We start from the raw sequence: 22,910 nt of genomic DNA, 5'->3' as shown, positions 1-22,910 counted from the left end.
AGGATTGTAGCAAAAATGGTAGATGTTTTATGGATTTGCTTGTTCATAATGACCATGGCCTAAATTTGTATAGGCATTTCACAAATCTGGTTTGCTAGGACTCTTGGACTTTGCAAAGAATTAGTGGATTGTTTCCTTTGTGGAAGTATAAAGTATAAAGTATATGGGAGATCATGCCATCTAAAGTTTCATTATTTTAGTTGGCACAAGAACGAACATTCATGTTTTGTCTCTCCAATAGAAATGGGAGAAGAAAAGAAGTGGATAGTGAAGGGCCTCCGATTTGCCAAAGGAATCACTTTTACAAATTACATGCCAACTTCATTGATTGATGAGAGCTCTTACCACAGAGTAAAGCGTTATCACTCTCAACATAGACACAAGTAGCACTATCAAACTATAGCTGCAAAAGCACATAGAGCTCGTGCCAAAGGAGGGATAAAACACAATAAGGTGCTCAAGTGAGAAAAGATAAGCTCTACTTCAAAACTAATTTCTTAGTAATAGCAATAATTCTTTTAAAAAATGACCAAGTTATATCATCCTCACATTTAATGTTCATACTGAAACCATGTTACTCAAGTACCTGCACATCTGCTTATACCCAAAATGCCTACTATGACATCAATTTTGTTGTTAGATGGTTTAATTTAAAGGGATAGTGTAGTGTCCCCTTTTCAACCATTTTTTGGCCTGCAAAGGGCAAAGGCTATAGAGATGCTTTCTCTTTTTGCTGACTAAAATAGAAAAAAAAAAGGTTTAGTTGTATTTTCAAGAAATTTTTGATACAGTGCGCACTCATTTAATTGAAGAGTGTGTAAATCTAACGATGGCCTGGTGTTTTTGATGTGGGGGCACACATTGGACGCAGTTGTGTGCGTATCCAGTCTTGGTCCACATCAATCCTCTGCTACGTCTTTCCACCCTTTTACTTCAACAGGGCATCCGCGTCACATTCGTCACCACACAATTCTTCTGCGATCGCCTTACCACGGGACTATTTGACACCACTTTGTCAGGTGGGATCTATGGTCCAACATCTTCGAACGATGTGGACCGTCCATCTATTCTCAAGAATAAAAGGATTCCGGCCAATTGAGCCCCTACGACTCGAACCCACCACCTACACAACCGGAAGCCACAATTCTCCCATTAAGCTATCGCACACCACTTGAAATGAAGGTGTGTACATAGAATCATATAGCAAAAATGACGGGGTGGAGATCACATGGTGTTCACTTGGAGATCACTTTGGGATGGACGGGGTCACACTGCAATCACTTTGGGATGGACGGGGTCACACTGCAATCACTTTGGGATAGTGGAGGTCACAGTGTAATCACTTGGTAATGGGTGGGGTCACAAGGTGATCACATGTCGATTGGGATTCACATGGGGATCACTTGGCGATCACTTGATGTTCACATCAAATTTACTTGGTGTTCACTTTAATTGTGATCACATGGTAATCACTTAGAGATTAAACCGCCATCGGGCGGTGAAAAACTGATCCCGCCACCCCCAATTAATAGGGACCGTAGATCCCACCTGACAGAAGTGGTGTTAATTAGGCATGAGGATCGCCTTAGACAACTACCAAAGAGGGACACGAGGAGTCGTACCTAGAGGGTGAGGGGGAGAATCAGCAGCAGAGCAGGGCCAGGAAACGATTGTAGTCACAGAGGATGCATTAGCAACAAGACAACTACCCAACAATGGAAGAGGAAGAGGAGGTTGAAGGTCTTCCTGATGGAATTCGACCGCATCTCTTTATCACACAGAGTTGGTAAGAGCTGTGGGCCCGCATTGGAGAAGCTTCTGTGTTGTGTGTTGCAGTCGACCTCCCCTTCTCCCTCTTTTCTCCCCTGGACCCAGGATGTGGCTGCCTTGAGTCATCTTGTGGCCTCACTCAGTCGCCATCTTTACGATCTTAGGACACACTGACCACCTCCTTATGGAAGGGTTTAACCTCTTTCAGCCACAGCTTTGACCACAACTCACTAGCATCAGATGGACCGCGAATTCCTTGTCATTTGGAGGAGGCTGAGAATGAATTTATGTGAACCGCGCTGGTTGATTCAGACTTAAGTTTCTTGTCATTGCCTCCATCATGACCGCCCATGCAGTTGGAAGGCCTTCACTTTCATGTTTGAGCTTCGTTTTAGCTCCATTTGGTCATCGCATGACATTGAAGGTATGTACAGAGTGTTGTTGTATGGATTAATGAACTAGGTGTCCAGTTCATAGTGAGGCAAAGAATACAAAGAGTGTCGAAATTGTGGTCTTATGTGAAGTTGGTTTTGCCCTTTTATTGCACTCCTTCCAGGTTGTATATAATTTGCTTTCTTGCTTTCCTTTCAGACGATCTTGACACTGCCCCAGGTCCGGTAAAGATTTTCTTCTAGGATTGTCATCCTTACCTACCAATCATCTTCCTCACCATGTCAAATCCGTTGAGGGCCAAAACCGGAGGTTTCTTTTGCATGAAAATCTTACTAAGCAGTTTCAACAATTCAGAGAGGCATCATGCATCTTCATCAATTCTCTTGAAAGCTTGGAAAGTCTTCCCATCAAGGTTTTGCAAAGTAAGATAGAGATTCCTTTGTGGCTAGTTGGCCCTCTTGTTTCACAGCCTTACACGAAAGAAAAGCCATCTGAATTGGTATCTGCAAAAGATTTTGAGGATGTAGTGGAATGGCTGAGCACAAAGGCTGTCTCATTTGTATTGTACTCATGCTTAGGAAATGTGGTGTCGTGGACAAAGAGATAGGTGGAGGAGGTGGGTTTAGGGCTCATGGAAAAGCAACATGCATTTTTGTGGGTGATGCGACCATGAAAGATGAGGCAAGTTCTTCCACATGGATTTCTAAAGCTTTGGAAAGTAGCGAAGTTTGTGCCACAGGTCCAGGTTCTTGGGCATCCTGCAATAGGAGGGACACTCAAAAACTTGAGCATGGGTGTTCCTATTCTGGCATGGCCTCATTTTCTTGACCACTTTACCAACTGTTGGTATGTGGTCAATGTGTGGAAAGTTGGGGTGGAGTTGGGTCTGGTAAGAACAGGGGATGTAGAAGAAGCTTTTGCCAATTTGCACAGGCAACCACATTGTTGATGGATGTGGAAAATGGGCAGTCGTTGAGATCAAGAGCTTCACTTCTTAAACAAAGACTACAAGAGTTTGTACACCATCGTAGCGCGAGTAGAATTCTTGAAGTCATTCTTCCCGATCTTGTAGCTGAGAGCATCGTTACATAAAGCTATTAGTGGCTAGCATTGTTGATAAAAATTGAAACTCGTGTTTCTGAGTGTCCTTGGGAATATTTTGGGCTAAAAGCTGTGAGCTTCAAGTTTTTTTCATTGAACACGCAGGTGAAAAATGCTGTTTTTTTCACCGAACATGTTGGTGAAAAGCGCTGCCAAATGCCTCAAATTTACATTTGCTAGCAAGAAAGGAGGATGTTCGAGTTGGCGTCACCAAAAAAATGGTTATTATCTAGTGCTTCTGGAGGGTTTTTACTTCGTAATGTTACAAGCAAGCTAGATTGTTCGTCTGGTCAAATCATCGTGCTTGTGTGCACATTCAAGAGATAAGACATGGCATGTTTGTTAGTAAATTCATTGTGTGGAGGTTTGTAGTTAAGTTCTGCTTCCTTGATTGTGATAGGAAAGGTGGGTTGGTGAAATAGTTTTCTTGGAGCTCTAGTTGGAAGATGGAGACAGCAGGTCTTGGTTTACTAAACGTACTAATCTGTGTTTTATGTGTAGAAAGAAATGATTGTTGGGGCTCTTACTCCTTCATGGACTCGCGCCTATGTGTGCGTGTACCTACTTATATGCATACCCAACTACACCTCTATCGTGTACATACGAAGAGCACGGATATGGATATGATCTCTTATATAACTCTTATAGGATCAAGTAAAGAAAATAGCATTTATGTGCATGTACAGATGCCTTTTGATATGACTCTTGGGATCAGAAGACAAGCAGATTTCATTCAGTCAAAGTTTTGTAAGTTGTGACTAGTTAGATATTGTGTAATTTATCAAATCTACACATATCTATATGCCTTGTAAACTACCGGTTTGGTTGACTAGTTGTCTTGATGGAACACTTTGGTTTATCTAAAACAGAAATTGCTAGGCTTCATTCTGGTCATTAAGTAGTCTGGCTTGCATTTTAAGAGATATGGTACAAGTTGATATGCAGATTTGTATTGAACTTGAGCATGTTCGTATATCCATTTGACGGTTATCATTCGAGTACCAATTGAGCTCTTTCAATTGCAATTTTCTTAGTCCTCAAGTATGCCGAGTTTATGGAGCTATGACATCATGTTATTATGAGTCCTAAATGCATGGCAGCATCAGACCTTCCTTGGCATCAATGAGGTATGAGGGTATGCCATTGGTATGTTATGCATGATCTCAGCATTTTCCAAGTTCCATTGCAACATTTTGGAAGTTTAGTGGAAGTTGGGGTGGCAACTGAGGTCACTTCTGCCATAGACAAGGAGCCTGTGTGTAGGAAATGACGTTGATTATTAGTGGATGCAAATTGAATCAATCAAGAGTACGTGTAGCCATGGTGGCCATTTCTTCAAGAGTCTGTGTACTCTCTTTCTCTCTCTCCCCCCCCCCCCCCCCCCCCCCCCCCCCCACCTGGTTCATCTCCTTCCGCCTGTTCATCTCCCTCCCACCACCCACATCCTTGGTAACATCCTAGCTCACGACACCTTGCGCTCACCACTCCCACTCCACCCACACACACACACACACACACACACAGAGAGAGAGAGAGAGAGAGAGTCTCACCTCCATGGAGGCTACACAATGCATCCTTGCTTTGGTGCTATTGTTGTTGGAGAGAGCTACCAGCTTGCATGTGAGCATTGATGGCTGGAAGAATTTGCAATATGCACACACGTGTAGGTAGACCACCTCTCTCTCTCTCTCTCTCTCTCTCTCTCTCTCTCTCTCTCTCTCTCAGCAGGTCATGAATTCAACTCTCCTTGTCGGATGGATGTTTTAGGTTTCTTGGGATAGTTTCCTACGACATTAAAATTCTTTCTTCTTCTTCTTCTTCTCTCTCTCTCTCTCTCTCTCTCTCACACACACACACACACACACACCACGTACACACATACATGGCACATTCACACAAGTCGATTACATTATTGCCTCTAGATTTATGTATGTCGGGTTAAGTATCTCATCAAGTGAGACATCTCATCTTCCGTGTTGTTCCCTCCCTCTGTTGTGGCGAGTAACAAGCTCTTCCAGAGATTTCCAAAAGAAGTTTTTACAGGTTTTGTAGCGTGGAGAGCTTGCTTCTCACCTTCAACGTCTTCAAGCGTCCACTCGTTGCAATGGCGATCATGAACTTGAACACTCTGAGGCTTCTTAACCGGGCTCCAACGATGTAAGCAACCCTATTCCATCACAATTATGCTTTCTATCCTAATTAGTTGGAGAAGTTGATGCTCTTCAAAAATGGGTTTGCATGAGAAATTCCATATGCCCTCCCTAACTGGCCTTGTTTCATCCAAACATCAACGTATGTGTTGTGTTGCTTTTATCATCTCAGTAATCCTTGATTTGATTATATATCGATGATGGTTTTGTGAGAAAGAAACCTTTCAGCTCGATATAAATGTTTTTGGTAAAGCTAGATTAGATTGATGTGCTTCTCATTAGCAGGCCTGGTGATTTTATCACTTGTTTTTGTGATTGTGTTATTATGCCAATATTATTAAGTCTTTCTTCTCATGCATCTTGGGTATGAGGTTGAAACAACAATCATTCCATTGTAAAATCCATGCAATAGTAAGAGATTTATGGTATAATTTGTAATGTTCTTTGTGTATTTCTTAAAGGCGTTTATTTTACGTGTCCATAAATCATCCATAAATCCCTTCTAATATAAAATGAAATTCATGTTCAAAATCCTTGTAACTTGCAGAGAAACGAATGCTTATTTTTTTGAAAATGCTAAACAAGGAGGCGAATACTTGATGTTTTACTGCAATCTCATAAAGTATCCAACTTGTAGTTTGTGTAAACATCAAAATTGGTTATCTTTAGCACTAATTAAGCACCACATATGCAAATATACCATGATTTATCTTGAAATTATATAACAACATGTTTTAAACTAATTTTAGATGTGTTATATACGATTTTTGTATCAGATTAAGATGACTTTCCATAAAATACACTAAGTTTTGTTTTGATATCCGAAGCTTGGACATATATATATCATAAAAAAGCTTCACGTTTTTCTAATCTTGATTATTTCGAGAATATGATGTGTAAGTTTAGGAGAGTATCCTAGTTAATGTTTTTAATCCTTCATCAACGGAAGCTTAGAATTCTAAGAAGTCAACTTTCCAAATACTTTTAAGGAATTTTGAGCTTCTTATGGTTTTGGCTTTACATGACATTTTAGTAAGAAACACTCTATGTTGGTAACAAACTAGTGCTAGAACCTTGTTAAAACCATTTAAATTGACTTATATAATATGGTTTCTTGCTCTTTTCAAAACTACTATAGTTATTTCGCGTACTTGATCATCCAATTACCAATCACTTAAAGAATGTGCACACAGCTTGGAGACAAAAGAGAAGGTCGAGTGTGCACAATACGTAGTAGTTAAACTCTAGAGTAATAGGCTTATCGTGAAGACATAGAGAAAAATCTCCTACCGGTCCATATATCCTACTATTGAAACAAAATAAGCCTAATTGCCGATTCAATGTTGACACGTAATGTACAAGGAAGTACTAAGATTATAGACTGTGCTTGGAGTAAGCCCAAGGCATTGGAAATAGCTATGAACTCCTCACAAGGTAAACACACGCAAACAAAACTCATATCCCTCGGAAGGAGTCCTCCTTGATGTAATGGTAATGCACCTCACGTTGTTTTGTGCGAGCATGAAATACTAGATTTCTCACAAGTACCAATCCGCTCTGATTTCCAGTCTGTCACCTCAGTCTACTTTGATGTTTGAGAGCGTGACTATGCCGCTCAATGACACTAAGGAAGACGAGAAGCACAAAGGTAGATGAAGCTCATATTAAGTGGGTGGAGGCCAAGTTAACATTGAGTAGGACTATGATACAATTTTTTCAGCATATGAGTGCGTGGTGCGGAGCATACAAGTGTGCAAGTGCAGTGACGTGAGGAAGAAGAGAAATTGTATGGGTTAGGGGAGACCTCATGTCCAAGGTAGTAAGTAAGACTCCCTTATTCCTTATCTATGAAAGAATAGGGTTAGTAAGTTAGTGGGCAGCCACATCCTAAGTGTCTGGCTCCGGGGTTCAGGTGCTGATAAGTGTACCTACTAGCTAACTACTAGTATATACAAGAGACATAGGTGAGAGACTCTGTCCACCTACTCCCACTAGCTCACTCACTCTCTCCGCATGTAGTTGTATTGGCTGCAGTAGTAGACGAGCTTGCATATCTGTGCTCAAGCGTGTATGAAAATCCTTCAAATATCTCATTATGGTCTGCATATCTTGACTCTACATCATGCTAGTGTTAGTCACCGTACAAATGATAATGCCAACTACAAATGCTCCCACTACAACTACTATCTTGGGTCTCAACCTCAAAATGTCATACATGAGTGTCCCAAATGTTGGAGAAATTCATGCAACCTCGGCTAACCTGTCCAGGGCTAGAAAAATAATTTTTCCTAATCGAAGAAAATAAGGGCAAGCTTGAAATTCTCCCGGTTTTTAGGTCAAAATTTAAAGCTTTTACCCGGCTTTCTTCAAGGCAATCTCAAAATCTAACTGGGATTTTATCCGACAAGCCGTCTTGAATTTAAGACCTATTATTCAAGAGAGAAATGGCATAACCAATTTACCACACTTGGGTGATACTAAGGTTATATCACTTTCCTCTTTTTATTAGCACACAGACACACACCCGAGAAGAAGAGAACTTAAACGTTGTAAGAAACTACACGACAAGGGACCTTAAAGATCTATCAGACAAGGAGAGCTGAACTTAGGAATTGTTATTCAAGAGGGAAGTGGCATAAGCAATGTACCACACTTGCGTGATAGAAAGGTTATACTATTTTCCTTCTTTTTTTAGCGCACACACACACACACACATACCAGAGAAGAAGAGAATTTTAACATCGTAGAAAACTATTCCAAGATTCCTTAAAGATCTATCCTAGGAGGAGAGTAGAACTCAAGACCTATTATTCAAGGGGGATTTTGATTTCAATATCCATCACAAGTCTAACCCCTTCTTCAACACTATTTCCAATACTTTGCCTTAGGCATTGGCCATTAAGACTAAGTCCACACTTTGTCTAAGCTACAAAGGCTAATATAGAGAAGGGCTATTGGTTTCAAGGTCCACCACTTGCTCCGCCACTTGTTCAAGCTACATTCTAATATACCAAGGGGATTTTGATTTCAATATCCATCATAGGTCCAACCCCTTATTCAACACTATTTCCAACCCCTTCTTCAACACTATTTCCAATAGTTTGCCTTAGGCATTGGTCATTAAAACTAAGTCCACAACTTTGTCATGACATAACCAATCTACCACACTTGGGTGATAGAAAGGTTGTAACATTTTCCCCTTTTTATTAGCAGACACATGCACCCATAGACACACACACCCGAGAAGAGGAGAATTTTAATATCATAGGAAACTATACCAAGAGACCTTAAAAGATGTATTTGATGAGAAAAATCAAACTCAAGAACTATTATTTAAGGTCTCTTGGTATTGTTTCAATGTTAAAATTCTTTTTTTTTTCAAGTGTGTGTGTGCGCGCGTCTTATAAAAGAGGAGAGTGGTATAACCTTTATATCACCTAAGTGTGCTAGATTGTTTATGCCATTTTTCACTTGAATAGCAAGTCGTGAGTCCAACTCTCCTCGTTGGATAGATCTTTAAGGTCTCTTGGGAGAGATTCCTAAGATGTTAAAATATTCTTCTTCTTGTGTGTGTGCGCGCGTGCTAATAAAAAAGGAAAAATGTTATACCCTTTCTATCACCCAAGTGTGGTAGATTGGTTATGTCATTTCCCTCTTGAATAATAGGTCTTGAGTTCAACTCTCCTCATTGGATAGATATGTAACATCTCTTGGGATGGTTTTCTTCCGACGTCAAAATTCTATTCTTCTTGGGTGTGTGTGCCGGGGTGTTTGTGTGTCTACTAATATAAAGAGGAAAATGGTATAACATTTTTATCACCCAAGTGTAATAGATTGGTTATGCCATTTTCCTCTTGAGTAACAGGTCTTGAGTTCAACTCTCCTTGTCAGATAGATCTTTAAGGTCTCATGGGATAGTTTCGTACAACGTTAAAATTTTTCATTTCTCACGTGTGTGTGTGTGTGTGTGTGCAGCACACTAACAAAAACAAGTAAATGGTATTACCTTTCTATCACCCAAGTGTGGTAGATTGGTTATGCCATTTTCCTCTTGAATAGTAGATCTTGAGTGCAACTCTCCTCGTCAGTTAGATCTTTAAGGTCTCTTGATATACACTACAAGAGGTTGTGTTCTCTTGTGACGCTTTTAGCGACGAAAATACACTGGTTTTTTATAACCCCCAACGTCGCTAAGAGCGTCGCTACCAGCATCGATATGAAGACGTCGCTATAAGTGTCGCTATGACAGTCGCTATATGCTATAAACGTCGTTATATAGCGACGTCTATAGCGACGATTATAGCGACGCTGCTAAGCCATCTATAGCAACGCTCATAGTGACGCTGCAGAGCCATCTATAGCAACGCTCATAGTGACGCTGCAGAGCCTTATACAGGGACGTTCGTAGGGACGCCCGAGAGGAAAAAAATTTGGTGGGACAGGGCATTGAATGCCCTGCCACCCATCAACCATATTGAATGTTTCATTAATTGATTCACCTTTTAAAAACAAAGGTAGATATAGACCCAAAATAGTCACCCACAAGACAATATAACCATTAACTCCATCATCCATAGTACATATTGTTTGCAAAATAAAGATACAAAACTAACAAGTGTGAATTGATGAAAGTAAATGAATGACAATTGTACACATAGGCAAAATCACTTGATTGTTAAACTTTGCAAATGTAATAGTTACAAACCATTGTCATTATTTAAAAAATATACATGGTTTTCAAAAAGACGTATAAAAGTCGTCTCATAATACATAAGCTATGACAAAAGGAAACTAATGCTATCTAGCTATGGCTAAACTGACGTCGTCTAATTAGATGTCTCATCACGTCCAAGCGGCGTATCTGTCAGATTCTGCAAAAAAAAAACAATAAGACAGCTTTTTGTAAGTATAAACATATAGCGACGTTTATAAAACAATACAACAAATATAAAAGAATAAACCCTAACACTAACCATGCCGTCGTGAGAACTCAGAATGTCCATAAGGGCCTTTAAGCCCTTCCTGCCTGCGTACTCACGCTCGTACGGTGTGGGATCACGTCCTGTCATTGACAACTGTCAAAACATACAAAGAATCCATTATGTTAGGATTTAAAAACCCATAAACCCTAAACTATCAAACATAGAGAGAAATGCGAAAACACTTACAAAATCGGCCTCAAATGATGCCCACCCGTCGCTCCCCAAGTGGTGCGAGCTCCCTGCCTCTACTCGCGCTCTGGCTGCCTCCTTTTGTTGCTTCCACTTGTCGGGATTCTCGCGCGCTGCTTTTTTTGCATTCTTCCAATCTTCTTTGGCCAGTCAATTTGGTCTGTTCCACCCATGCTTGATTGCTTTTTGCACTTCGAAACGCTTGTGCTTACAGTATTCGCGCATTCGAACATTCATCACGTCTTCATTGAAGCAGTCATCCCGTGTTGGAACGGGAAACTCGTCATGAAGCATGCTGATGACTCTGTCTTTTAAATCATTCGGTACTTCACTCCTGGTGTTTAGTATGTAGTGTCTAAACACCTGAGAGCAAAGACCACGCATGCGCAAAATCACCTTCTTGCCTTCATCATCCAAGATGATGCCGCCGCTGAAGTCGACGGAGTAAGGCAAGCCCTCTCGCTGCTGACACGTGAACCTGGGTGTCCTGGCAGGGGTCTCTAGCGGCATGTCGCCGGGGGTACGGACGTCAAGTGTCTTCACTGGAGTCTGAGCCCCAAAGCGAGGAGTGTCCACTGGAGTGACTCCAAGAGGAGTAGCTAGTGGTGTGTAGCCATTAGCAACGCCAGTCAACCGCGCAAAACCTGGTGTTGATGGCGATGTCATGGCTGGTATCGAGACGGAAAAGGAAGGGGAGGGTAAAGAGCCTCGTCGAACACGAGGCGGTGTCGAAGCATCGGCGGCGGAATCCCCACGACAATCACCACCGCCACCACTAGAGCGCCGGCACCTAGACGAGTGTGAAGATCGTCTCGTCGACACTGAAGCTTTGGAGCGCACTGAGGACTCCAAAACAGAGGGAGATGCGGATGGAGTAGGAACGCACGATGGTGCACCAGAGCGATGACGCTCCACGTACCACTGTCTCTGCTGGGGTGACAAAGAAGAAAGAAACTCCTCATTATCCATACCTGCAACATTACTCTTAATATTGAATGAATGGAGTAGAAACCATGGACAAGTAGATAGAGAGAGAGAGAGAGAGAGAGAGGAGGTGCTCGTCGTCCCTGCTTATGAGAACATACCTAGAGCATACGTACCTGGAGTGGACGCAAAGACCATTAAATACAATGACGCAATGTTGCGTTCTTCTTCTATTCAACTTGAGTGATGGAAGAGGCAAGTCGATAACGTGGAATTTTCAATTGAAAGAGAGAGAGAGAGAGAGAGAGAGAGAGAGAGAGAGAGAGAGAGCACAATCAAATCTTGCAGTCGAAAAACCTGGTGGTGGAGCTACATGTGGCCATGGATTGCCCAGGATGTGAGCGCAAAATCAAAAGAGCGTTATACAACATGGAAGGTATATCTATATAGAGCTCTCTGTTTAAACAGATGTCCTCCATTTCATTTTGTAGATCCTCTGCATGCACCCCATAGAGAGTAGCAGCTTGATGTTCGTCTAGAACCACCTCAACGGCTTCTGACTGAGCATCTTCTTCGATCTCCTCCATTGATACCATTGTGATTGGCACATGGTAGCCTTCATATGTCCGTGCACTACGAGGGGCTACCTCTATGACGTACCACCAGTTTGATGCAGACTTTGTAGGATGAATATCACCTTCCAGAGCCACATAACTTACATAAGATCTTCCAAGCACATAAATTCTAAAATGGGATGTTAACTATTTACATACTTACTTGTTCACAATGCTCGGGTAGTAGGAAAGTGTCTCTTAGGTCAGTCTATTTCTTAGTTTAATCCACCTCAAGAAAACCACACTCTCCTCTACGCACAGTAGCGTTGCGACCCTCCATGATTATCTTGAACCATTGCACGTCGAACAAGTCGACAAAAAATCCTCTATAATCGATCCTCAAAATCTCTTGTAGCGTGCCGAAGTAAGTGAGTTCCGCCTCCACAGGATCTGCATCAGAGGACCGTCGTCGACTAAACTGATCAAATTTTGCCATGATTCCACAATCTTGAGTAAAACGCTTTTTGTCGGTCGTTCCACCCTAAAATGTTGACCTTTACACCATGTTGCTTATACTACAACCAACAACGATTATGAGTGGCCGTTCAAACATCTAGAAAGTCACTAGTCGTACATTGTTAGATCCATTGCACCAACTTCGCAAGTTTGTAAATTGTGTTACGAACGTCAAGAGACAAACGTCCCTCAATGCAACCGGTAAAATAAACTGCAAATCACGTGCGGCAATGATATTAAAGTCCACACACGAATTTGTTACACAATTCCCACTATGATATATTCCACTATGAACATACCTGACACATTTTATGCCAGTCGTGTGACCTCAAACCGGTAAGCTTTCTTCTTTAGTAAAACACGTTCGGAGCGAGTGCAATACGCCAGTGGGGGTCGCAAAGATCGAATGGTCTCTTTTACTTTGCGTTCTTGGGCTCTTGTGAAAATCCATGGTGCTTTAGGGAGTTTTACCAATCCATTGGACGTTGTTTGCGGCCAATATTTCTCCATATGATCCACATTTCTAAGGTCAACCGTGGCTCCCAAAGTATCTTTCTTGTCGGTCAGATGATCCCATAGTAGATTACCCACATTCTTGAATATGTGCATTAGATCGAGCAAGTGATTAATCATGAGTCGGGGCTAGTATGGTAACTCGTACCATAGAGATAGTCTTTTCATCCCTGGGGGCAATCCGTCATCACAGATCTCCTTCTGCTCTAACCATGCTTGTGCAGACATCCTCGGTGACTCTCTTCCCAAAAAGCCATCGTGTAACACATGATTCTCTTGAAGATACGCTTGATGACCTTCGTAGATTTGCTTCTTCAATGAGGGCGCCTACGTGCATTCAGTCTAGGTCCACATGTGACACATGCTCTGTATCCGCTTGTTTGAAGCCCTACATGTTTACACATGATAATAGATCAGCTTGAGAAAAACCAAGATTTATAGTGTCTGAGTGAGGAGTGTAAATAGATCACCTGAGCATTCTGTTAGTTTGGGATAGTCATGCATGGTCCACATTAGAATGCCTCTGATCAAAGCATTCCGTCGACCTGTGTGTCGACTCATATCCGCCACTTCTATGCCAATCCACAATTGTTGTAGCTCTTCCAATAGTGGACGAAGATACACATCCATATTCTTCACTTTATATGGCCCCGACACAATTAAGCTTAGCCGCTAGGTGCCCCTTCTTCGTAGTCAACCACGGGGGAATGTTGTAGTTGACCAAGAAAGATACCTGTTGACCAGCGTCAGAGTTCGACGAGTTATAATTGGCAACAACTCGATCTATAATAGATGCATCGAACTCGCAAAATTTGCAAACGTGCTGCAAAGAAACGCATTTTGTCCGTCGCACAGCATGCTTGCATTGATTACAATGACATAAGATCCTCGTTGAGAGATAGGTGTTTCGGTTGGACGGCCCCACATCCTCGTCACTACTCATAATGAGGGCAAAAATCTTATAATCTGGACAACAAATTTAATCTTCTATTGGCATTCGTCATCTTTCTCTCTCTCTCTCTCTCTCTCTCTCTCTCTCTCTCTCTCTCTCTCTCTCTCTCTCTCTCTCTCTATGTTCACACTGTAAACTACCTCACATTCTCTAGTCATGTCCAATCCCCGCACACCTTGGTCTAGAGGTGCACGTAGATCAGAACCACCGGGTTATAATCTCGTCTTTATTGGTCAATGCCTATATTTGTGGGTACAAAAAATCTACACACCCACGTCTACATGATAGTGCATGTAGTGGACAAAACCCCTTTGCCTCTTCTCTAGATGTAGCATTTCACAGCATCTTAACATCTTTTCACAGTAGATCTTTTCATCGTTCGTCTAACTCTAATTTTTTTACCGTAATCTCGAAGTTAGACTCTAATATAAAAACTCAATCTAAAATCTTATCTTGAATCTAACGTAATTGAACATGTGGTAAACTCTTGCATTGAAGTATTTGTATGTGTGAGGCCCATTCACATCTACACAACTGTTGTATGCGGCCCATCACTTGCTTCCCCTCAGGGGTCATAATGGTCTCATCGGACATACGATTGATGAGGTAGGCGTATCACTTTGGCAAGTCCCTCCCGTGAACTATAGCAACCCTGTCCGATGAATGCTCATCATCCACGACTCTAGGTGACCCCGACGTAGTGTTCGAGTCACTCCTAAGCATCTCTGACGCAGTGACCGAGACACCGGCCACTCTCAAACGCGTAGGTAGTATAATCCTTCGGTGTACTCAAAATAAACCTAAATCTAATCTAATCTAACTTAACTAAACCTAAATCTAATCTAACGTAAATCTAAATCTAATCTTATCTTAAACGATAAAAAGAGAAAAATGGTAAAACCTTTCTATCACCCAAGTGTGGTAGATTGGTTATGCCATTTCCCTCTTCAATAATAGGTAAATAACGTAAATAAACCTAAATCTAATCTAATATAACGTAAATCTAAATCTAACGTAAATAAACCTAGATCTAATCTAATATAACATAAATAAACCTAAATCTAATCAAAACGTAAATCTAACTAAAAATAAACCTAAATCTAATTTAATTTAACATAAGTCTACATCTAACTTAATCTTTAACGTCTTTTGGGATAGTTTCCTACGACGTTAAAACTCTCTTCTTCTTGTGTATGTGTGTGTGTGTGGGTGGGTCTGTGCCAATAAAAAGAGAAAAATGGTATAATCTTTCTATCACCCAAGTGGGTAGATTGGTTATGCCATTTCCCTCTTGAATAACAGGTTTTGAGTTCAACTCCTCATCGGCTAGATCTTTAGGTCTCTTTAATTAATTTCCTACGACGTTAAATTAAACTCTCTTCTTCTCGGGTGTGTGTGTGTGGGTGTGTGTGCACGCCAATAAAAAAAGGAGAAAAATGGTATAACTTTTCTATCACCGAAGTGTGATAGATTGGTTATGCCATTTCCCTCATCAATAACAGGTCTTGAGTTCAATTCATGTCTAGATCTTTAAGGTCTCTTGGGATAGTTTCCTACGATGTTAAGACTATCTTCTTCTTCTTCTTCTTCTCTCTCTCTCTCTCTCTCTCTCTCTCTCTCTCTCTCTCTCTCTCTCTTTTCCTCTCTCAATGTGTGTGCATTCTTTGTTTATGCATGTGTGTGTGCGTTTTTGGTTTATGCATGCTCTCTCTCTCTCTCTCTCTCTCTTTTCCTCTCTCAATGTGTATGTGCATTCTTTGTTTATGCATGTGTGTGCGTTTTTTGTTTATGCTCGTGCTCTCTCTCTCTCTCTCTCTCTCTCTCTCTCTCTCTCTCAAAAACACAATGTGTGTGTGTGAGAGAGAGAGAGAGAGGGAGAGAGAAAGAGGGGAAGGGAACATGACAGTGAGGAGAGGGAAGGAGCATACCTGGCTCTCCTTCCTCTCCTCGTGTGTGTGTGTGTGTGTGTGTGTGTGTGTGTGTGTGTGTGTGTGTGTGTGTGTGTGTGTGTGTGTGTGTGTGTGTGTGTGTGTGTGTGGAGAAGAAAGAGAGAGAGAGGGAGAGCACGCGTTACCTTGCTTGCTTGAGCGCGTGCCGAAAACTCAGATCTAAGATCTGAGTTTTCGAATGCTCTCAGTTGCTTTTTTTAGCCCTGAGAGCGTCGCTATCGGCGTCGCTATAGGCATCGCTAAGTTACTTGTAATTTAGCGAGGCCCATAGCGACACCGTGGTTTTTCACATTTGAGCCCGCACTACGAGCGTCGCTACTATTAACACTAGGTTGGTAATGGGACACTTTTATGTCCTGTTAAGTGACCATTTTCCTTGAATTATGTCAAGAGTTTCAAAATGGATTTTGAGGTGCTATCTATCTAAAAAGTTGTCTCATGAGCTGAAAAAAACTCAACATTTTTTTGGAATATCAATTCCATCTTTAACCTTGTCCTTGCACAACATTTCACAACCTAAACTGTGTGAAAAAACGGGTCCTGTTTTTGGCTTTTTTCAACTTTTTGCAACTATACCACTCTAGAATTTATGTTTGTGAGGTCTATAATGCTAGAGAACTATCTCTAGTAGTCCTCAACATGTCCTGATGCTTTTAGGGAGAAATAAATGTTAAAGTTGTAAGTTATGACCAAATTACAAAAATTATCAAATCCTGTTTTTTAGCCAATTTTAGGTCTTCAATGATTTTTTTGGTGGATTTCATGATATCCAAATGCAGTTTTGATTTTCTATGTCGCATATTGTAACATAAAGCTAATATTCCTTGAGTTCTGGGGCACCTAATACCCTATTTTGTATAGTAGACAACGATGGTTGATTTTTTCAATTATAAAAGAAAACGAAACATTCTAGTATATCACGTATAGCTTTTTCAATATTGTTAGTTTCTTGTGACAACTACATGCATTTTGTAGGTAGTAACCATATCTAGTCATAAGGATCAAATTTGGCTAGATATTGAATAGTTTTTATGGGATTCTACAACTCATAATGTTGAACCCAGTTTTTTCATGTTTGCTGTATTTAGCACTTCATCTTTGTCCCCAAGATTCCCCTTGGTAAGAGATGTATTATTCTTTTGATACGCTCCATGGCTCCTTATGAACCTAAAGGACAATAGGGAACTAAGAAAACATGCATATATTATTTGTATTGAGCGTGGCTATAGAAACTTTGATGATAGGTTTGCAGAATGGTAAAAATTCAACTTTTTTGTACCTATTTCCTTTGGCAAAACAAAAAATAGTGAGTGAGAAGCAATCATATGTTCTGATCACCAACCCATTGAAGTTAACTAGGGAATTTATCTCAAGTCCTGCAAAAATCCATAATCTTATTTTTATGCAACAAAACGTAAGAAATGACTGTTTTGATGAAAATGTACTAGTCCGTCAACTTTGGAGGCTTGGTATGACCAAAAGATGAGAAATTTTACAAGTTTCTTATTTTTTCCATGTGATGAGTGGATCTACTATGGTTTTGGAGGTTTTTTTCAAAACCCTGAAAGGACACTTTTACGTCCAGTTAGGTTACCAACCTAGTGTTAATTAAGTACCTCTTGTAGTGGTGGACACAAATCCCATTTAATACAATGACACAATGACGCATATAAATACAATGACGCAATGACGCAAAATCAAAAGAGATTTATACAACATGAAAGGTACTTAGAGAGCCAGAGCTTTTACAAAATGTAGCAAAATTGTTCAAATACAATATTTATGGCTTTAAGAGGTCTCTCTCTCATCCTTGCATAGCTCAGCATAACTTCCTATATCTATATAGATCTCTCCGTTTAAACATATGTCCTCCGTTTCATTTTGTAGATCCTCTACATGCACCCCATAGAGAGTAGCAGCTTGATGTTCATCTGGCAGTCAACGGCTTCTGACTGAGCATCTTCTTCGATCTCCTCCATTGATGCCGATGTGATTGGGACATGGTAGCCTTCATACATCCGTGCACTACGAGGGGCTATCTCTATGACGTACCACCAGTTTGATGCAGACTTTGTAGGATGAAATATGACCTGCCAGAGCCACATAACTTACATGAGAGCTTCCAAGCACATAAATTCTAAAATGGGATGTTAACTATTTACATACTTACTTGTTCACAATGCTCGGGTAGCACGAAAGTGTCTCTTAGGTCAGTCCATTTCTTAGTTGAATCCACCTCAAGAAAACTAGACTCTCCTCTACGCACAGTAACGTTGCGACCCTCCATGATTATCTTGAACCATTGTACGTCGGACAAGTCGACAAAAAATCCTCTATAATCGATCGTCAAAATCTCTTGTAGCGTGCCGAAGTAAGTGAGTTCCGCCACCACAGGATCTGCATCAGAGGACCGTCATCGATTAGACTGTTCAAATTTTGCCATGATTCCACAATCTTGAGTAAAACGCTTTTTGTCGATCCGTTCCACCCTAAAATGTTGATCTTTACACCATGCTGATGTGTATGACTTATACTACAATCAACAAAGATTATGAGTGGCCGTTCAAACATCTAGAAAGTCACTAGTCGTACATTGCAAACTTACCTTGGTCGCGCAACCCCAAGAGTACTCCCACTCTTCCTCAATCACTTCTTCACCGCACTGTTGTGTGCTTTTCAATTGGTTGTGCAACCATCTTAAGCTTATGGATGTTGGTAGGCTCTCCAGACCCGTCGGATAGTGCATTGCTGGTCGTCTTCCCCGTCTCCACTCGATCCGTGCCCTTTGTCGCTCTTGCTTTGCATCCTCATATTGTGAAATCCACTTTTGTATCACTGGATTGTGAATTATGCAAAATCGGTTGATTTTTAGCCTCTAGATCTATAATAGATGGATCGAACTCGCCAAATTTGTGAACGTGCTGCAAAGAAACCCGTCTTGTCCATTGTACAGCATACTTGCATTGATTATAAGGACATAAGATCCTCATTGAGAGATAGGTGTTTCGGTTGGACGGCCCTCATTACCTTTCTATCACCCAAGTGTGGTAGATTGTTTATGCCATTTACTTCTTGAATAATTGGTCTTGAGTTCAACTCTCCTCGTAGTAAGATAGATCTTTAAGGTCTCTTGGTAAAGTTTTCTATGACGTTAAAATTATCTTCTTCTTGGGTGTGTGTGTGTGCGTGTGTGTGTGTGTGTGTGTGTGTGGGGGGGGGGCGGGGGGGGGGGGGGGTGTGCTAATAACAAGAGGAAAATGGTTAACCTTTCTATCACCCAAAAGTGATGGATTGCTTACTAAATTTTTCTTTTGAATTATAGCACTTGAGTTCAACTCTTCTCGTTGGATAGATCATTAAGGTCTCTTGGAATAGTTTCCTACGACGTTAAAAGTCTCTTCTTCTCGGGTGTGTGTGTGTGCACTAATAAATAGAGAAAAATGGTATAGATTTCTATCACCCAAGTATGGTAGATTGGTTATGCCATTTCCCTCTTGAATAATAGGTCTTGAGTTCAACTCTCCTCTTCACATAAATCTTTAAGGTCTCTTGGGATAGTTTCCTATGATGTTAAATTTCTCTTCTTCTTGGGTGTGTGTATGTCTTTGCGTGCGCTAATAAAAAGAGGAAAATTGTATAACGTTTCCATCACCAAAATGTGGTAGATTAGTTATGCCATTTTACTCTTGAATAACAGGTCTTAAGGTCAACTCTCCTTGTCACATAGATCTTTAAGGTCCCTTGGGGTAGTTTCCTACGATGTTTAAATTCTCTTCTTCTCGGGTGTGTGTGTATGTGTTCCAATAAAAATAAGAAAATGGTATAACCTTTCTATCATGCAAGTGTGCTAGAACGGTTAGGACATTTCCCTCTTGAGTAACAAGTCTTGAGTGCAATTCTCCTTGTCCTATAGATCTTTAAGGTCTCTTGAGGTAGTAACCTTTGATGCTAAAATTATCTTCTTCACGAGTGTGTGTGGGTGTGGGTGTGGGTGTGGGTGTGCGCTAACAAAAAGAGGAAAATTGTGTAACCATTCTATCACCCAAGTGAGGTAAATCGGTTATGCCATTTTCCTATTGAATAATAGGTTTTGAGCTCAACTCTTGTCATTGGATAGATCGTTAAGGTCTCTTGAGATTGTTTTACACAACGTTCACATTCTCTTCTTCTTGGGTGTGTTTGTGTCCTAAAAAAAGTGAAAAACGGTATAACATTTCTATCACCCAAGTGTGGTAGATTGATTATGTCATTTCCCTCTTGAATAATAGGTCTTGAGTTCAATTTTCCTTATTGTATAGATCTTTAAGGTCTCTTGGTATAGTTTCCTATGATGTTAAAGTTTTCTTCTTCTTGGGTGTATGTGAGTGGGTGGGTGTGGGTGTGTGTTAAAGTTTTCTTCTTCTTGGGTGTATGTGAGTGGGTGGGTGTGGGTGTGTGCTAATAAAAATAGAAACATGGTAGAACCTCTCTATCACCCAAGTGTGGTACATTGGTTATGCCTTGTTCCTCTTAAATAGCATGTATTAAGCTTAACTCTCCTTATTGGATACATCTTTTAGGTCTTTTGGGATAGCTTTCTACGATGTTTGAATTTTCTTCTTCTCAGGGGTGTGTTTGTGTGCATGTGCGGTGTGTTTGTGTGTGTGTCTATACTAATAAAAAGAGGAAAATGGTATAACCTTTCTATCACCCAAGTGTGGTAGAATCAGCATGCCATTTTCCACTTGAATAAGAGGTGTAGAGTTTAACACTACTTGTAGGAAAGATATTTAAGGTTTCTTGGGAAAGTTTTTTACTACATTAAATTTATCTTCTTCTCGTGTGTGTGTGTGTGTGTGTGTGTGTGTGTACGCATGCGAGCATGCACGTATACTAATAAAGAGATAAAATGGTATAGCTTTTTTATAATTCAACTATGGTAGATTGGTTATGCCATTTCCCTCTTGAATAATAGGTCTTGAGTTCCACTCTCCTTTTTGGATAGATCTTTAGGGTCTCTTGGGACAGTTTTCTATGATGTTGAAATTGTCTTCTCCTTGGGTGTGTGTGTGCACTAATGAAAATAGGAAAATGGTATAACCTTTGTATCACCCAAGTGTGGTAGATTGGTTATGCCATTCCCCTCTTGAATAATATATCTTGAGTTCAAATCTCCTCATCAGATAGGTCTCTTGGTATAGTTTTCTACGATGTTGAAATTATCTTCTCCTTGGTGTGTGTGTGCACTTGTAAAAAGAGGAAAATAGTATAATCTTTTTATCACCCAAGTATGGTAGATTGGTTATTCCATTTCCCTCTTGAATAACAAGTCTTGAGTTCAACTCTCTTGGTAGAGAGATCTTTAAGGTCTCTTGGGATAGTTTTTTATTGTTAAGTATGGAGCATGATTTACCCCTTGTATTTTTCTGTGTTAAAAATGCACATTTGTAAGGCCCTCGTTATCAAGAGAAGCCATCGTGCATGAAAGAAAATCACTCACTGAAAAACAAAAAATTTTAGGGTCAATCTCTAGCCTGGATATTCTTTTTTACCAAAATATTATGGCCGAACGGCGGTCGGAAAGTGGTCGAAAAATGGCCAGTCAGTTGGTTGGTTGACCGGTGGTTGGTAGTCAATAGCTGGTGGTCAAATTCAATGGCCAATGGCTGATTTCAAATCAAACTTTTCTTCTCAAGGACGGCCACACATAGTCGCATTGGAGAGTCCAACTCGGACTTCGTCTACACATGGGCGGCTACACACGGCTGCCTCTCATGAGAAAGAAAAACCCTTTTGTCCTATAAAAGGAGGCCTTTTCTACACACAAAAATGGATTGCAGAGGTAAAGCATTGTGAAGTTGATGCAACAAGGTGGATGTAAGGTGGTGAGAGTGAAGCAAGGTGGGAGTTCCAAAAGGGTATAATCCCTTTGTAATCTACTTTTTGTTTTGTAGTACTAAAGCCATTGAGTGGTTGTTTTCTCGTGGACGTAGCCAACATTGAGTGAGCCACGTATATCATGTGTGCTCTCTCTCTCTCTCTCTCTACTCTATAATCTCTCTTATAAAGGATCTTGAATTAGTGAGAAATGGCGGAGGAAGGGAAGTTCAAGATTAAGAAGTTGAACGGCAAGAACTAGCAACATTGGAAGATGCATATTGAAGACTATCTCTATCAAAAGGACCTCTATTTGTCACTAGGCGGTCTTGCAAAGAAGCCTACAATGATTACACATGTAGAATAGAGTGTCCTTGACCGAAGGCATTAGGAACAATCCTGCTAACCTAGGCATCAACAGTGGCCTTCAACGTTTGGGAGATGAAGACCACAGAGAACTTGATGAAATCACTCCACAACCTCTACGAGATACCATCGGCATCCAATAAGGTATTTCTTATGAAGCACTTGTTCAATCTAAAGATGGTAGAGAATGGTTCAATTGTAGAACACATAAATGAATTTAACGCCAACATAAGTCAAATTCGATTGGTGAAAGTCAATTTTGATGATGAAGTGGAAGCTCTCCTTACACTGTTATCTCTATCGGATAGTTGGGACAAACTTGTGAGATGACTGTAAGTAACTCTATCTCTAGCACAAATACTCTTAAGTTTGATGATGTTGTGGATGTTCCTCTAAGCGAGTAAATGCAAAGGAGAAGCATAGGTGAATCATCAAGTGTTGCACTATCAGTGGAAATAAGAGGAAGGCCTAAGGAGAGATTCAAAAACCAAAAGGTCGTGATCGCTCAAGGCGGAGAAAGTCACGCACAAAGTTAGTTCTTGAATGTTGTAACTATGGCAAGAAGGGCCACGTAAAGAAGGATTGTTGGTCTAAGAAGAAGAAGGAGTTGGAGTCTCAAGACAACAAGCCAACATTGGAGGCCGGTAGGTAAAGTAGAGCAAGCTGAGGCTAATTCTCTCATTAGACAATGTGTC

At 40.7% G+C, this 22,910-nt stretch overlaps 1 protein-coding gene across 1 annotated transcript; it reads left to right on the top strand.

The window, feature by feature from the left end:
- Positions 1-615: 615 nt before the first annotated feature.
- Positions 616-4,583, top strand: LOC147437024 (uncharacterized). Its single transcript, XM_086486443.1, has 7 exons — positions 616-1,786; positions 2,127-2,194; positions 2,362-2,387; positions 2,554-2,585; positions 2,742-2,908; positions 3,412-3,485; positions 3,766-4,583. Exons 1-7 carry the CDS (start codon positions 1,716-1,718, stop codon positions 3,889-3,891), a joined length of 564 nt encoding a protein of 187 aa, XP_086342569.1. The 5' UTR covers positions 616-1,715; the 3' UTR covers positions 3,892-4,583.
- The last annotated feature ends 18,327 nt before the right edge of the window (positions 4,584-22,910 follow it).

The sequence above is a fragment of the Adiantum capillus-veneris genome, chromosome 17, assembly GCF_014529385.1.
Source record: "Adiantum capillus-veneris isolate H3 chromosome 17, ASM1452938v2, whole genome shotgun sequence".
In the NCBI taxonomy this organism is placed as follows: Eukaryota; Viridiplantae; Streptophyta; class Polypodiopsida; order Polypodiales; family Pteridaceae; genus Adiantum; species Adiantum capillus-veneris.
This window is presented reverse-complemented; position numbering and strand designations above follow the sequence as displayed.